Source organism: Mesitornis unicolor, unplaced genomic scaffold (assembly GCF_000695765.1).
Source record: "Mesitornis unicolor isolate BGI_N332 unplaced genomic scaffold, ASM69576v1 scaffold13006, whole genome shotgun sequence".
NCBI classification, from domain to species: domain Eukaryota; kingdom Metazoa; phylum Chordata; class Aves; order Mesitornithiformes; family Mesitornithidae; genus Mesitornis; species Mesitornis unicolor.
This window is the reverse complement of record NW_010193041.1, coordinates 18,578-35,321: the sequence shown is the minus strand read 5'-3', so window position 1 is coordinate 35,321 and position 16,744 is coordinate 18,578. Positions and strand designations below refer to the sequence as shown.

The window sequence follows — 16,744 nt, the reverse complement described above, 5'->3', positions numbered from 1 at the left end:
AGGAACAGAAGAGGCTCAAATCTGGAGTAACTTGAAATTAACCACTGAATTCTTTTTGGAAAACTGAACTTTAAAATTCTGTTGTGACCAGCTAGCTTAGTTTCTTGGAAGAGCGCAAAGAGTTCTTGCTTGTTTTCCTGCAGTAGAAGTGCTTCAGGATTATACCACTTGTACGTGAAGTAATCCTCCAGCCAAGGACTTGAAACCTTTGAAAAGCTGTAACCTAAGAGAGCTCTGAGATAGGTCTTAGCAAACTGTAGGAGGAGTATATGGATTTAATTGAAGACAAGATTAAGGAATTAACATAAGATTTTGTTTTCATAATTATAAACCCCCGTGTTGATGTAGCAAGAGGAAATACAGGGCCTTGTCCTTTACAGTAAAAAGCAAGGACAGCCTTTTGTGACACTCATGGCGGACATTGAGGGTGCTGTTAGTGGTAAGACAGAACTTCAGTATCCAGAATAATAGTCTTGGAACTCTGATTTCATGCTTGCCTTCATTTGGTGGGGATAGGTAACCTAGGGAACTGTGACAGGGTGTCATGAGCAGGTGGAGGTATGGCCCGATGGCACTCTGTATTTCTAATCCTGACAGCAAAGCAGCCTGGAGATGGGTTTTGAACTGGAAAGTACTGAAGGGTGCAAGGTGATGTACAGATGTGAATGTGTAGCTTGGAAAGAAGTCATCAGTGCCTGTATGCGTCTTAGGTCTTTCCTGCCTTGCCTTGCCCATCATCTCTGCTGCTTTCCCATTCTGGCAGTGTTTGTATAAAGAAAGCCCTGTCTGTCACAGTCATCGTGTACCGTGCTGCTGAGGATTAATAGTGCTGTCTGAAAGTGCTGTCAGACCCTGTGGGCACGGTGGGAACGAGACTAGAAAATGGTAAGTTTCCTTTGAGGGACTGAAATCTTACTATTTCTGAAATGGGCTTTGTTCCATGAGAATTAATTGAATTCTTAGTGCTTTGTTGACGAGATCATAGTATGGCTACTGTTGCCTCTTCTTTTCTCAACTCCATTTTATTATCTTTCCCTTGTAATATCTAGTGAAAATCTAAGGTTATATTGGAAAAACAGATTATTCATGTGTGAGTTTGTACCAGCTGTATAATCTGAGTCTCGTAGTCTGATTCTTCTGCAGTGTATTTCTCTTAACTCTTGAAATCCTACTCTCACACTTGCTCTGTTACCTCTGGTTCAAATTTGAAAATAAGAAGTTTATGATGAATCCGATTAGAACTACTGATGTGCACGTGTAATGAAGGAACTGTGTGCTTAGGCCAGGGCAGAGTTCCCTCTTACCCTTTGAATCTCGCTAAAATAACTACCCTGTGTTGCTTTTTTTAAAAAAGCCATCTGAAAGGCAGCTTTCTTTAACTTGCAGAAATATATATATATATGCATATATATGCATGCAACAATTTTAAATATAATCTTTCTTTAATTCTAGGAAGCTGGTTATCTTTTGACACCCTGACAAGCTGTTTGAAACTCACTAAATCTTGTAAAGTCCCTTGTAAAAATAAAAAGGAATAGTGTTTTATTTCAGGACTGGCTTGTGTGGTCGCGATTTAAGAGATGGGTCGAGGATAGTTTTGGCTTTTAAATTGCTTTGGCTAGCAATTCTGACATTCAGATGAAGTGAGTGGCCACCTCTCTAAGTTGTTTTGAATAGGAAATAAATAAAAACACCGTTCGTCTCTTTTGGGAGTTGAACATGTTGAAAGTTGAAAACTTACATATAAGTAAATAAGGGAGGAAATACTTGTAGTGAATATTGGTTGTGACTTCTATTCTTAAATCCTGAGATTGTTAATACATTTCATACTTCTGGTGGTGACATTAATTTCACTATCATTAGCCTCTTTCAGAAGGAATAAGGAAAGGGTCATGTCAGCTACGTAGGGGTTTTATGATCTCATGGTTGCAGTCTTTCAGCATTGGAGATACATCGTCTTTCACCCATCTGGAAAACTGAGCTCTTAACACTTGTTAAAATAATGAAGTGTGTTCCTCAAAAACTTGGGTTAAGGGATAGCTTTAGATTGATATTTATAGCTGGTCTGTACTTGGACAGAAGCTTTTTTTCATATGTCACCGTACCGAAGTAGCCTATTTTTAATCTTAAAATGTTGTATGCCACTCTTTGTCATATTATTTAAGATGATGGAAGGGTGTTACATAGGAGGGAGCATTTGTACCGAATTGAGTGTCTTGATGTAGTTGCTTGGACAGGCTGGCAGCTGTGTTTGGGCTGTATTTAGCTATGAAGGTGTAGAGTGCTTGGATGCTAGAAACTCTTCCAGGGCAAGATATTAATTACTTAATGGTAAGTATGGTTAACCCCAGGCTCTCCAGTTGTAAGTATTCTTGAGTAGTTAAATCAGTAGCTTTAAAAAAAGAAGTTGTTAAAATAAAATGGAAAGACCTGCCATAGTAGAGATACGCTGCACTGATTGCCTTGCTGTGGGAGCAGGCGAGCTCTTGGCAGGATGATGCCACTGCATCATCTTCAGCTTTTGGTGCGAATCTCATGCAGCCCCATTTGTTAGCGTGGCCTTGCTGGGAGTTACTGTCGACTTCTACTTGTGAAGCACTACTTGAGGTTCTTTTTTATCTGAGATGTGCTCTTTTTGTTTTGGCACTTGCCCATAGGGACCCTCTTTCATACAGGTTTGAGCAGCCTCTGACACGGCAGTAAGTTATAACACGGTTCGCCTGCTTTGTGGTCATCTCCAGCTGCCCACAAATCTTTGGCCTTGAGTACCTAGTGTTTTCTAAACTAAATCCTAGCTGTTCACCAGAAATGTTTCTGAAACACAAAGAGATCCAAGAATAATAATGTGGATTCCAAAACTTGCTGTTGTGGAGGAGCTCTGGTGCTGGAAGCAAAATGCTGCCCCAGAAAGTGGGGGAAGAAATCAAAAATTGACTCCCATGACTTTATGCAGGCATTACTTTCATGCTTTCTGAATGCCTTCTGGAGGAATTTCTCTAGTTGTGTAAAGTGGCCTTTGCTTTTCAAAGTTAACCAATGGCATTGTTACCATCTGAAACCCAAATTCTCTCCTGCTGCACCAGATGCAGACCCACAGGCTATAAAACATTGAAGCGTTTTACGAAGCGGTGCCTTGCTTTGAATGCAGACCAGGGCATAGCCAGCCAGGTCATTGCTCCGAGTTGTTTACAGTCCCATGAGCCGTGGTGTTTTCTTGCATGCTTACAGTACTTTCTGCTGCTTTCTGCTTAACTCCTACACACACACAAATCAAAGCTTTTGCTTAAGCTTTGAAAGCATTACAGTTTGAAATAACTGTGGTACTGCACGTAATAACGAAGGCACACTAAATTTGCCTCTCCAGAGGATTCTGGCATGTTGAAACACCTGTGCAATTGGAAATAAAGACCAGAGTGTTATTTCCCAGCCCTTCCTGCCTGCACTAGCCCCTCTACCCTGATGCCACGTGGTAACTGTACTTGGAGGTAGCTACATGTAATCTTAATTGCTGACTGTATGTAAGCAAGCACAATTTGTTTTCAAGGCAGATTGGCTTGCCCAGGAATCCTTACAGCCCCTTAAGAAATGCTGTGTGATGTTGAAGTCAGACCATCTTCTCCCTCTGTGCAGGTGACTTGATGAAAAGTGCTTCGGGGGAGTTTGCGGATGACCCCTGCTCCTCTGTGAAACGAGGGAACATGGTCCGAGCGGCACGCGCCCTTCTCTCTGCTGTTACTCGGCTGCTGATTTTGGCTGACATGGCAGATGTCTACAAGCTGCTTGTTCAACTTAAAGTAGTAAGTATAGTTCTTTGCTGTGATTCACTTTGCCTGCCTGGTATGCCATGCGTGCTTAGTCAAGTGGCTTTGTTTTGTGTGTGTACTGACCCTGGTGTGTGTGCTGCCAGCGGCTTGCTTCTGGACCAGGGAGCTTTGCAGGGCTTTTCTTCTGAGCAGAACGTGTGCAGCAGATCTTTGTCACTTGTTTTTACACTCGTTGTCAATAGCTTTTGACATTGTGTTGCACTTTATTCTGAACTTTTAGTATTGAAACTAAATGTGCTATGATCTGCAACTGCAGGTGATATTTTATAGAAATAATTTGGCTTTCTTATAACCAGTACTCCCTTGTAGATACTAGGGATGAGTAGTTTTGGTAGCCTAAATAAAGTGAAGTATCTGAAGAAGCCTTTTCTTCCCACGAGCAGGAAGGTGGGTGGGTAGTTTGTACAGAATTAGAAATTAAATGCGATTCGATACTGGGCCCACTTTTGTGGCAGGGCTTTGAGGACACTCGTCATGCCCTTTGGCCACTAACACAGCCCTGCCAGGGCCCTGAGCTCCTTCATCCTTTTTCAAATGTGTGTACTTGGCTCTCTCTGGTAGCTGGTGACTATGAAGTAGTAGCTGAGTCTTGAGTACTATTAGCCTTTGAAGTATCTCTCTCAAAACAAATAAAAGGGGGCAGTGGAAGATTGCTTTCTCTGTCTGCTATGAAGTATGTTCTGAATTACTTTCTGAACTGTGGACTGGGTTACTTGGGAAAATATGTGAATGTGTATTCTTTTAGGTGGAAGAAGGTATCTTGAAATTAAGGAATGCTGGCACGGAGCAGGATTTGGGTATCCAGTACAAAGCCCTCAAACCAGAAGTGGACAAGCTTAACATAATGGCAGCCAAAAGACAACAGGTATACTGATAAAAACTTGCTCTTCTGTATATTTTGTCTTTTTCGAAGAAAGAAAATAAGGCAGCCTTGCTGCTCCTGGACAGTACCCATTGCTGCTAATAATTTTTGTAAAACTTTTTTTTTTTCCCTACTTATTGCTGAATACTTTGTGTTGCACTCTGACATGTTTAAAAAAATTTGAGCTTGCCTGGTAAGCAGGAGGTTTGCTGAGCAGCAGTGTGCTGCTACTGGTGGAATTTGTTCTAGTAGTAGTTGTTCATGTTAATGCTTTGGTACCTTAATGAAGTGCTGCTTCCCAAGACTTGCAGTTTCCATTTTTGAGCAGTGCAGGTATGGGTAAGGAAAGAATTGTGATGTGACTCAGTGCCTGCTGCACTTGCCATTAGACTGCACTGCCTTATGGTCTGTACAGATGGACTGAGCGTGTCCTTTTAAACAGGGAGCAATAGTCATGGCTGGGCACAGAATTGCAACTCTTCCCAAGTAAGCGAGTGGTGGTGCTGGTTAGTCTTGCACTGAAATGCCCATTTGAGAAGGTGTTTGAAAGCCCGTTTATGCGTGTGTTCTGTGTTTGGATAGCTTGTGCTTAACCTTAAATTGCATGTAAAATTTGTTTTGTTCAACAGCACTGTTATGATTCATTCTTGTGTAGGTAAGTTTTCAGAAGAAAGCAGAGGTGTGGGCAGCTCCATTTGTCATAAATAGCATAATTCTTGTAGAGCATTTTTTGTTTGTTTTTCTGCTGGTATGTACAAACCAAAACTGCTTATGCATCTCTGACACAGCTTGGGTTTTTCTGCACAGATTCATCTTTGAAAATAAACTGGGAACAGTCTAAAACAGATTGCCAATTGGTTATGTATCTAAAATCTGATTGCAGTAAATGGGAGTAGGGTTGTGATGGCAATGCAATAAATGTTCTTAAACTGCTTTGTGATGGATTGTTCCGCACTATAGGAAGTGGTTGTACTAAATCTGTAAATCTGTAAGCCTGCTTGGAGTGCCCTCCCTGCTTAGTGTGTATCTTGCAGAGGTCGTGTATTACCCATACATTTTGCAGAGTCTGTCAGATTTTTTTTTTCCTGTTCTCAGCAAGTCAGTCCTCTTTTTCATTTTCATCACCTTTGTTAGATTTAAGAGGTAACTTTAAAATTATGATACTGCTAATAACTGTGTTCGTTCTTCCATTCATAAACTTACTGTTTGCGCTGGACTCAGAAGCTTTATCTAATCATAGTGCTTCTATGGAGGTGATGATGCTTTAGAGAATTGCAGTAGTGAGTGTTTGAGAAAAGACGTATGGACTTGCTCACTAATGTTAAATTAGCAGTAATTACAGTCATTGGAGATGAACGAGAAGTTGAATGAGGTGATATACTTGTTCTTCTAAAATTAAATATCTGCGTCTCTTGAGAGTAAACTCCCATCTTCTAGGTGTGATTAAATAAAACAATCTTGTTGCGAGTCTTGGAGTTTAAATTAAAGGAGACCTTGCTTCTCCTGTGCAAGTGCAAGACAAGATTGCAGTGGAAGCCTTGTGTTAGATTGATAGTTAAAAATTAGCCTGGTTCTTCAGTTACCTGAAAGTGCAAGGTATTCTGTTTTGAGGATTGAGGTTTCTTTGTGATTTTTTTTTTTTTATTTTTTAGATGTAATGCAAATGCGAAGGAATGCTAAGAAATATGTGTGTTTTAAACTTCTGGTGTCCTCCTGTGATTTACAGGTGATTCCAGCTTTCAAAATGCTGGTTCTCTACTGTGGAGAGGAGAAAAAATCCAACCTCAGATTCTGAACTGTGGAGTTGTGAATTGCCATACAGTACTACTTCTTTTTGTCTTTTTGTAGCTGTTGTGTTTGGAAATTAGTTGAGCCCTTAAGGATAGGGATGCTCAGTGAGAAGATCGTTAGACTTGAGCATACTAGGCAAAGAACCTGCCTGTCTTTTGAAGATCCAGGGAGACAGTGTATGCATGTTAAACGTGGGGAGTGTTCTCAAATGTTCATCACTTATCTATTTGCTGTTTTTAATTTTCATAATAGGAATTGAAAGATGTGGGTCACCGTGATCAGATGGCGGCAGCCAGAGGAATCCTGCAGAAGAACGTTCCCATTCTTTACACAGCGTCCCAGGCCTGTCTGCAGCACCCTGATGTAGCTGCTTACAAAGCTAACAGGGACTTGATCTACAAACAGCTTCAGCAGGCGGTCACAGGCATCTCAAATGCAGCTCAAGCTACTGCATCAGATGATGCTGCCCAGCAGCAGGGTGGAGGTGGAGAGCTGGCTTATGCTCTGAACAACTTTGATGTAAGTTTTGAACGCTTCAGGTAAAAAAAAGTGTTAACTCCAACTCTTGTGTTCACTCACCTGATTTACTAGCGATGGCTTGCTTTTATTTATTTTGCCTGAAAGGTCATTTTCCTACTGAAATACAGCAAGTCCCAGGTAAAGTAGGCTTTTATTTTTTTAAAAGGTGTTTTTCCGAACTAGGACTGATGGAATATAGAAAGTTTTATACGTGGTTCTTGGTGATTGAAGGCTGTCAAGTTTAACTAGCTCTGAAATAGCAGTTGGCCTACTGCTGTTAGATGTAAGCCCTTGGTTTATTTGAAATTGATTATTTCATAATATATTTATGTAAAGTATTCTTGTAGGTGACAGAAATGACTTATTAAAAGTGAGTAATGTATTTGGAATTGCCCAAACTCCCTACTGAGAGGAACATGAAGTGGGAAGTTTAATATGATCTTTGGTTGAGAATGAAGTCATTTTGCACTGATGTGTTGCACAGACTTGTCATATTCTCTACCTTGAATTCAGCAAGTTACTGAGGATAGCCATGCATTTTTACTGAGAGCACTTTCCTTTTGAAGGCAGTATTCTGTGTCTACCCCCTGATTTAGCCTCTGAATTTTAAACACCTTGGCACTAACCTCTAAAACTTTATTTAGTATTACAGAGCCATCATTCAAAAGGTGTTTAATACTTTTGGTTTTGCCTGATATTGCTCACCTTCTCCTTTTTGCTCTTACGTCTCTTGTTCCTGCCCTATGTTACTTTCTCTGTCATGATTCTTTTATCAGGATAAAGTACTATTTGAGTTCTCCCTGTGCCTGGTGTGAAGCCTTTCTGTTTTCTCTCCTCTTGGTTAACAAGAGGATGTCATGTTTGTCTTGATCTTTGTGACTATGGTTTCAGTTTTACGTCTGTGTTTCTTAAATTCCATTGGTTGTCTGTTCAGCTACATAAGTCTTAAGACTGTGCCTCAGGTTGTCACCCAAGGAATGGCAGGTTTGAGCAGGTATCTGTGGAACGGGATGGCAGGTCTTGTAAGAGCACACAGTGTTAAGGACTGACTTGGGTACAGAGTATTAAAGAAACAATTCAGTTCAGGTTCGTGGATTGGCTAATCTAGCTCAAACCATTTAGTGTGATTTCTGGTATTTACTATATGAACGCTCTAATGAACACCTTATTTACTATATGAATGCTCTAATGTATGGCCAGAGACTTTTTCGAGTGTTGGAGTTCACGTGGAGCTTTGGAGCTTTTAGTTCCGCTCTGTGAGGCTCTCTAGCAGCAGCAGGGCTTGTTCAGCAGACCAGCTTCCATGCACGTCGTGTGCGATAGCTTTGTTGTCTCATTCTTGCCAGAGGAGACTGACAAAATGAATGTGTTCAGGTTCTTGGTAGATGTTATCCCTGCTCTTCATTTCCTGCTAACGTTTGAGTGTTATTACGCTCTTGTAATAGAAGCTTTGTGCACACACGCCCCCAAATACTCCAGTGTTTTTACTGTGATGGTAAAATATTAAATCAGTACCAGAAGATAACAAGATAATGATTATCTGTGGTTTTGATGGTGCAGTTCTGAAGTTGTAGCATGTTACCATTGTATAACCCACCTGGCTACAGGTTGCAGGAAAAATGAGGACCATGTTGGAGAATATGTGCTGTGTCCTGATCTTGCTGCGAAGGCTGCGTGGTTGCTCTGTAGACGAAATGCGCTGACTGCCAGGAAAAGTAGTGGCTGTGACGTTGAAGTCACAACTGCTGTTGAAGTTAGCTGGCATACAGACTGATTGGGAAAAATCCCATTTCAAAAAACTCTGGGGCTTCTTTTATAAACAGTCAGCAATGTCTTGCCCTCCTGCCCCTGCAGTGGGAAAAAAACCCATCCAAACCCTAAACAAACCACCAAACTTTGAAAGGGTCAAATTATTTTTCCTTGATAAATTGCAAACTTATTTAAATAAACCACCTGAAAGTACTCACAAGGTGATAAACACTACACTGCTGCTTCCTGGTGAACTTCTGTGGGTGGTGGCATTGGCCCCCTGAAAAACGGATACATCAATACTGCTGTTTCAGCCTTAAGTCTCACAGTATGAGCTGTGCTTACTAATACTGTGTCAAGATAAACATCTGATAGTTTTCTGCTATGAAGAAATTGATTTCTGTGCTGTTTGAAACATTGGTGTTGATATTTTACTTTGAGAATTTCTGAGGATAGTTATATTTATCTGCATAACAGTGAAGAGAAGAAAGACTGGGTAAACTAGCACTACAGAGCACTATGTACAGGGCTAACTTTGGATGTTTGTTTTCTTTGTTTTTTTGTTCATGATGGGATAATTATATCTGACAAGTTAACTAGTGAAGGCTTGTCCAGATTGACATGTAGTTAAGAGGAGTTCTATGCTCTGAACCTTATTTGTGCTGGCACATTTGACTTTTGCCATTCATATAATGAGGCTTCCTGTGTCCAAGTTTTGTTTAGCTGTCAAAAGTGACACAAGAAATGACTAGTGCTGTAATCTGCTGGGGAACCTTTTAGTAACTTTACGAAAGTACTCATGAAAATAATCCTCGGTGCCAAAATTGTGTGCTGTTTGCCTTTTATGCCTGATCAGGGGCTTGATGTAAATGTTGATTGCCTCCATGATTTAACAGTAACTTACTGCTTGGTCTGATTCCTAATTTCTAAAACCTTTCTTTTACTAGAAACAAATTATTGTGGATCCATCAACCTTCAGTGAAGAACGTTTTAGGCCTTCCCTGGAAGAGCGCCTGGAGAGCATCATTAGCGGAGCAGCCCTGATGGCTGATTCATCCTGCACACGTGATGACCGCCGGGAACGTATAGTGGCCGAGTGTAATGCAGTGCGACAGGCCTTGCAGGATCTGCTTTCAGAATACATGGGGAATGTGAGTATCTTCTGTTCTGTTTGCTTAGTTTGTGTGGTTTGTAACTCCATGTGATTACCTAAAATGGGGAATCAAATCTGTGTATCTGCAAGCTGGTTTGTTCTGTTTCCAAGCAGAAATTGAGCAGTAGCCAGTAGTCATGAAAGGTTTGTCAGGATGCAGGATCAAACGTACTTAAATTATCGATGTTACTTATCTTAAAATTGATCTCTAGTATTCCGAGCAACTGTTATCATCATTGAGTGTTAATGCTTTGGCACTGTTTTTATTTTATGACTGTTAATACTGGTTTGTACAGAAATTCAGTGGAATTAGTCTGATTTTCCTCTTGGTTTACATAAGGTAACTTGGCTTATGTAAAAAGTAGTACTACTTCACTTCTGTTTAAGCCTGGAAAGTTTGACTGTGTCATCTTTTTAGCTAAAGGCATAGATTCTCAGAATCAAGTTAATTACTGTTGTTCCTTGGTTTGAATAGAGGTGATGCATGAAGCTAAATATTTACTAAGAAATCCTGGGAACAGTTTGGTGGAATTATTGGAGTCTGAGCAGTTTTCTTCCAGCGTTTAGGCATGTGATGTGCACACAGTATTTGAAGCTTAAGAATGTTTCAATGGTTGGAGTAAGTGTCATGTCATGTGGATGAGTTTCTGTGTTTGAGGGCATCGTGGTATTATATTCATTCCCCTCTGTTGCCTCCTTGTTCGCATCCCAGTGGGTTTTAATCTGAATCGCTCTTGCTGTGTTGAGAGATGAGAGATCATAAGATTTAGATTATGTCTAGTCTTTAAACTTAAATCCTGTTAAAATTTCAGGTGAAAAGTCACAGAAATGGCAACAACTTAAGCCAACTATGTGGCTTGTAGCACTGCGATGAGTAGAAGTGGCTGAAGAAATCTTAATGGGATGAGGCAAAGTCTTACCTATGCTTTTGAGCATGTTTGAGGTAAAACTTAGTTCAGAGATACCTTCTTTTTAGGCAGTAGAATTTATTTAGGAACATTGCTGTATTATGTACCTTACCTTCAAAATGTTTTGGCAAAAACTACTTCAGCACAGAGTAGAACTGCTCCAGAGGCTGCCATGTGTAGATTAGGGTGGTATAATTTGGAGAACAGGTGCAGCGTGTGGTAGAGAGAAAGTAAAACAAGGATTTCTGTTTACCAAAGACAAGGACAAAGTAATTGAACACAACTGAAAACCAAGTCTTACATAGCCTGCGGGCTGAGCTAGGTACTTCATGTAGTCTGTCTTAATTGCTTGTGAAAGTAGCTTACGCTCAGCATTTACATTATATAGAACCTAAGGCTGCGGCTGGGAAGCAAGCCGCTAAGTTGTGCCATTTAAAATTCCTTTCAGAGCAGCGTGTTTTATTAGTATATGATGCATCTGTAATAATCCTTCAAACAAATGTGCTGCTGGATTGGATGAAGCCATGTTGGCATGATTCGGAATAAAACATCCCCCAAATGCTGATCGAAAATGTGGAAGAGGTAAATGTTCAGTCTTGTATAAGAGAGTTGGTTGCATTTCTCCCATTGGAAGTTGGTCAATGCCTGTGAAAAACTGCAGAGCTCAGACTTTCTTTCGTAGAAATGCCCGTTTTCCACCTCGGCTGTGTACTGTGGTCACCGATATGCACGTTAAGGTGATCATGCTTAGATGCAAGGAATGTATTCCCTATGCTATCTCTTTTAACACATTGTGAAATTTGTGAAGCATACTGAATTTTTTAAAGTCACTGCTATGTTATGATTGTAGACAGTGTAGTTGGGGAAATGAGATTAGAAATTCAGTGAAATGGACTGGAAAAAGCAATTGATAAATCACAGTGAAAATGTGAGATGGTGTGTAAATATCCACTGTGAGGATATGAAAAAAAAGCCTCTTGATGATTAAACTGAAGAATGTATAATAGCTGGGAATCTAAACAGTGAAGAAGGTTTGATGCATCTACAGGAAGAGTAGGGATGTGCTGACTTAGAGTAGTGGTAAAGGAGATGTCAGATCATGTATATGCATGAAATACCCACGGCTACAGTACCCAGCCATCTCCTGTTGTGCTTTTCTCCAGTCTCCCTTTGAAGAAGGAAATGAATTGGGCATTAGATCTGTTAATTGCACAGCACTTGCAGTACATCATAAATCTCATCTGAGTGCTAGAAAAGAGGTATTTATTGGCCAAGTGTAAAAATTCAGACACAAGATTGGGTGAGGAATACACTGGAAAGGTTGAAGCAGGAGAATGTCTTGAGGCAGATTCCCTTTTGGTTTTAAACCCCTTCTGTTTTAGTGACTTCCTCTATATTTTGGGTTTTCTTTCCAGTCTCTGGCAATAAAAGGCTGTTTCCCAGAAAGCTGATAGCTTAGAGTTTAGTGTTTTGGACCCACATTTTAACTGTTTCTCTGAGCCTGTCCCCAAGGGCCTGCAAGTGTTGCGGTCTGTGTTACAATGAGTGGCAGAAGTTTCTATCTGAGTAACAGTTTTCAGTAATAAACTGAATTGTAGGTTCTCTTGACCCCTGCTTCATCTGGTGGTGTGGTGAAGAAGCCTGTGGTTGTGCCTCTAAAAGAAGGGCAAGATTTCCTTATTCAGTAGCTTGTTAAAAAAACTTTGTATCCCCTTTTCTTAGATTAGTGTGCATTTTATTTCCTTTTCCATCTGGCACACCTATCCTACCATTTTCAAGAGTAGCCCAACTTGGTCACACTAAATGTAGTGTATCAAGGCCAGCATCCTGTCTTGACAGTGGTCAGTAGCAGATGCCTACGAGACAGAGGACAAGTAACCAGGGAGGTATGTAGTTTTACTTGCCCAAAGTATCCCCCAAGTGCTAGCATTCTGCAGCTCAGGTACTTCCAGAGCTAACATTGCTCACTGTGTTTAATGGCTCTTGATGGACTTTTCCCCAGTGAATCTTGTTTAGTTGTTTGATTTTGTGTTTTTTTTTAACCCTTATAAAATTACAGCATCTGTAATCATCTTTAGCAAGGAGTTCTCCTGCTTAAATAGGTGATCTGTGAAGAAGCATCTCCTTTTGATTTTGAAGCAGAACAACATTCTGCCTGCTCTGTTGGATGTTTCTTCCTTCTCATTTTTGGAAAAGCCCCTGAGCAGTTAGTTACTCCTTGCTCATGTTTTTCTATACCACTTATGTCGTTTCATAGCCATGTCATGTAGGAGACTTCTGTCTTCTCTTCCCCAGAATGAAGTGCCCTAGTTCTCTTAGGTGCTTCCTGTAAAAGAGAGATTCAGCACCTCCTCTCAGCTTTGGCTATGCCCTCATCTTCAAACAGCAGGGTGGATTAAGGTGGGATTTGTGGTGTGAGTTAGGACTCAATGCCTGCACTTACCTGCATTTCACAGAAGTTTGTATCAGCCAGCTGTAGCCTGGTCCAGTGGACTGGGTGCTAGTTGGCATGTGGTGTGGTGGTGGCTGTCTCCCTGTTTAGGTTTGCTTAAAGGGAATCTGTCTCGTGTGTCAAGAAGACTCTGAGACAAGAACCACAGTGTGCAAAGCAGCAATGATCAGGAGATGGGTTTCAAAACTGCGCTTCTGAGCTGAGCCAAAGTACTGGTGTAGACACATTCCTCAATGTCCTCCTGTGCCTCGTCTGGGTCTTAAGATCCTCTTTGAGGTTTGAGGACCAGAACTGCTTCTGCCATTCAGGATTTGGGCACACTGTGGACTCAGCCATGGTATTTTCTGGTTTTGTTCTTTAGTCCTGTACTAATAATACCTAACACTTGATTTGCTTTTTGAGCACTGTGGTGATATCTTGATGAAACTGCTACCATCAAGATTTAGTTTGACTCACAGTGGCAGGAGTCTGTTTCTGTGAATGTTAAGTTAGATGGTCTTTCCCTTGTGCATCACTTGCTACCTATGTCCGCTGAACTTTATCTGCTATTTTATTACCCAGCCTCTTGGTTTATAAGCCACATTCCTTAAAATGCCAGCTGTTCGTCCCTTAATTGTAGCATCTGAAGCTTTTTCCCTTCATCTTCCACTTCGCCTAGGGAGAGCTGGTTTCCATTATAGCTTTTGCTCACTTCTCACAATTCCAACAGAAAAGAGTTTTCCTTTTTAAACTTGCATTGCAGATCTCTCCTGAATTGAAAAATGAATGTCTGTGTGTGTGATTTTTATTACTTAGAATAAGCTTTATTCTTACTGCTTGAGCTGAACAGCAGAGCAAGAATGAGAAGGTCTAACAATTGGCTATCGATTCTGACTAGCACTGTAAAAACAGAGTAGTACAAGGTCTTGGATTTGGGGTCAACTGCCTGGAATGCAATAAATTGGCCAAATCCATCATGGCTAGATTTGTAATAGAAATAATTGATGGTAAGTTTCAGGTCCTTGTGTGATGTTGTGTTCAGGCATTCTTGGTGTGTATTTTATTAATCAAATTAAAAAAATCTGATTTGAAAAAATTTCAAAGCATATTTCAGTTTAGTTGGATATCGTCGCCAGAATTAGGCAGGGGAAGAGCAGAACAAGACATCTACTTGAATCATATTTTAGATTAACAGTATGGCTATGAAAAATCTGGTAAGAAAGCTAGGATCCTGGGTTCAGCAATATAACAAGATACAATAGAAACAGACTTTTGTGTTTAACTCCATAGTCTTGTGTAGGTAGACATTGGCCATCATTTGCTTCAAATAAAAAGTATGATGCAGAATATTTTTGACACCACTACCGGTTTATCCCTGGGTTGCCTTTGCACTAGCAGCTGGTGTGTTACATCTCCCTGTGTAGAAAGGTACAATTCTTGTCAACGTCTCTGCTTTTCAGTACTGTACAAGTCAACTCTGCCTCAAAATTATACGTGTAGTTTTTATTGCAGTTACGTTATCTAAACTACTGAAACTGAATGCATGAAAAGGAACAGTGGGCTGATAGAACTGAAATATTTCTGTATTTCTAAGAAGCTGGTATGCAGAATGACAAGGTAAGAAAGTGTGTCTATGGACATGAAAATCCACAAATTTTAAAGTCATGACAGGGTATGTGCTCTGTGCGCAGAACTTGGGCAGTTTACTTTGACTTAAGCTGCTGTGTTAAATATAGTAAATGTAGGAGATTTGGGGTTTTGAGGTTGGGGTTTAGTGGGTTAGACAATGTTGAACTTGCAGAAGATACCACATATCCGACTGACGTGTCAGGCCAGAAATAAAAACTTCCTTAAGCTTTTGACAGTCCATTTTTATTGCTTGATGCAAGCACCTTGAGGGATGGGGACAGTTCAGCTTCTTTCCATAAGTGCTGTTTTAGAGCCATTCAGCAGCAGTGAGCAGAGGTGCCCAGTTCTGTTTAGCATGCACAGAAATGTGCAGGGAGCTCTCATTTTCAATCTGTTCTGTACCCCACCAATTCCTATTGCATATAGCTACCCTGTCATACGCACACCAGTAACTTGGACGTTTACTGGCATAAACTTTGTCAGAAATTCTAGTTTGGCTAGTGTGGAATATGAACCCAGAGCCCCATTGTGTACAACATGCTCTTGTACAATAAAATCCCTTGTTACTACATTTGGAAATGATAAATCATGTTACATAAAGTAGCTTGACAGGTCCTATTTCAATGGGAATTTTAATGCTTTCATATTAGCATTCTGACTGTGTCCTTGACTGCCTGGATTGCATTAGAGGTGCTTGGCAGCAAATGGAGCAAACCCATTTGGGGCTGGTTTCAGAGCAGGCATTCCAGGCACAGATTATTTCAGCTGACCTTTTCTTTTTTTTCCCTTTTTTTTTTTTCTTCTACTATTCATTTTCTGTTTTGCTAAGATGTTTGACTACCTTAGCTAGGTGCCTTCCTAGGTGGGGGTTTCATTTCTTTTGAAGTAAATCAGATTAAAATCTAACAATTGTATAGCACAACTTGAAGGTAATTGAAATGGTGGAAGCCCAGGGCGCTGTGCTGCGTTGCTTAGTGGGAACTAACTCTTGCATGCTGACGAGTGTGGCTTGGCTCTCAGGATATCTGAAGTAGGTCTCAACTCTTCTGGTTTTAGACTTAGTGGTCTCATAACTTGCTAAATGTTTGGTTTGCACCCTGTTTCTGTGCTCAGTGCACTTGTGGAAATGTACTGGTCCACACAAGTAGTGTTTTCTCAGTCTTAATTGCCCTATTTTGCTTTTCTTTCCTAAGTTTCCTTAAGCATCTCTGATGCTTGAAAATGAATGGGCAAGAAAGTGGTTAGTTAAACTATTCAGTATCTTTTGGTAGAACTAGTTTTATCTTCAGAACTTACCAGCAAAGGGTATTTCTACTCCTGACACTTGTGTTTTACAGAATGGAGATGTGTTTTCGTTATGAATTTGCCTATTAATAAAGTTGATCCACAGCTTTGTGTTCCCATCAAAGATCCAAGCATGGGAAGAAACACCTGTGAATTTTCACATTACTAAAACTTACTTAGAGCAAGTACCTGTATATTTGAAAGGCAACTTGCATAGCCCTCCTAATGAAAGCTACTGTTTCTGTGGGAGGAGATGTGAATTAAAATGGCAGACTGATCCATATTTATGATAAAGATACTGATAAAAATTCTGCCTTGAGATAATCTACACTTTCTTTTTAATAATGTTTCTGTCAGTTTAAGATGCTTGAACGCTGACATGATGGACGTGGTTTGAAAGCCTGGATGGTTTTTCCTGTCATAGGCTGTGCTGTTCAGTAAAGAAAGCTATGCTGTTATGCTGGGCACTAATTTCCATAGACATTATCAGTTTGATAAAGATGCTGCTTTCAAGAAGAAAACATTTCTGAAGTGATAGAGTTTTTAAGTTTAATGCTTACAGGCTGACATAGAGTAAATGATTCAGCGTACTTG

The 16,744-nt window shown here is 40.4% G+C and overlaps 1 protein-coding gene across 1 annotated transcript; it reads left to right on the top strand.

The window, feature by feature from the left end:
- Positions 1–411: 411 nt before the first annotated feature.
- LOC104542872 (catenin alpha-1-like) lies at positions 412–9,896 on the top strand (the record flags this gene model as incomplete). Its single annotated transcript, XM_010187333.1, has 5 exons — positions 412–439; positions 3,631–3,797; positions 4,570–4,689; positions 6,730–6,996; positions 9,693–9,896. Coding segments are annotated over exons 1-5 (786 nt in total), but the record flags the coding sequence as incomplete, so codon positions are not given.
- Positions 9,897–16,744: the final 6,848 nt, after the last annotated feature.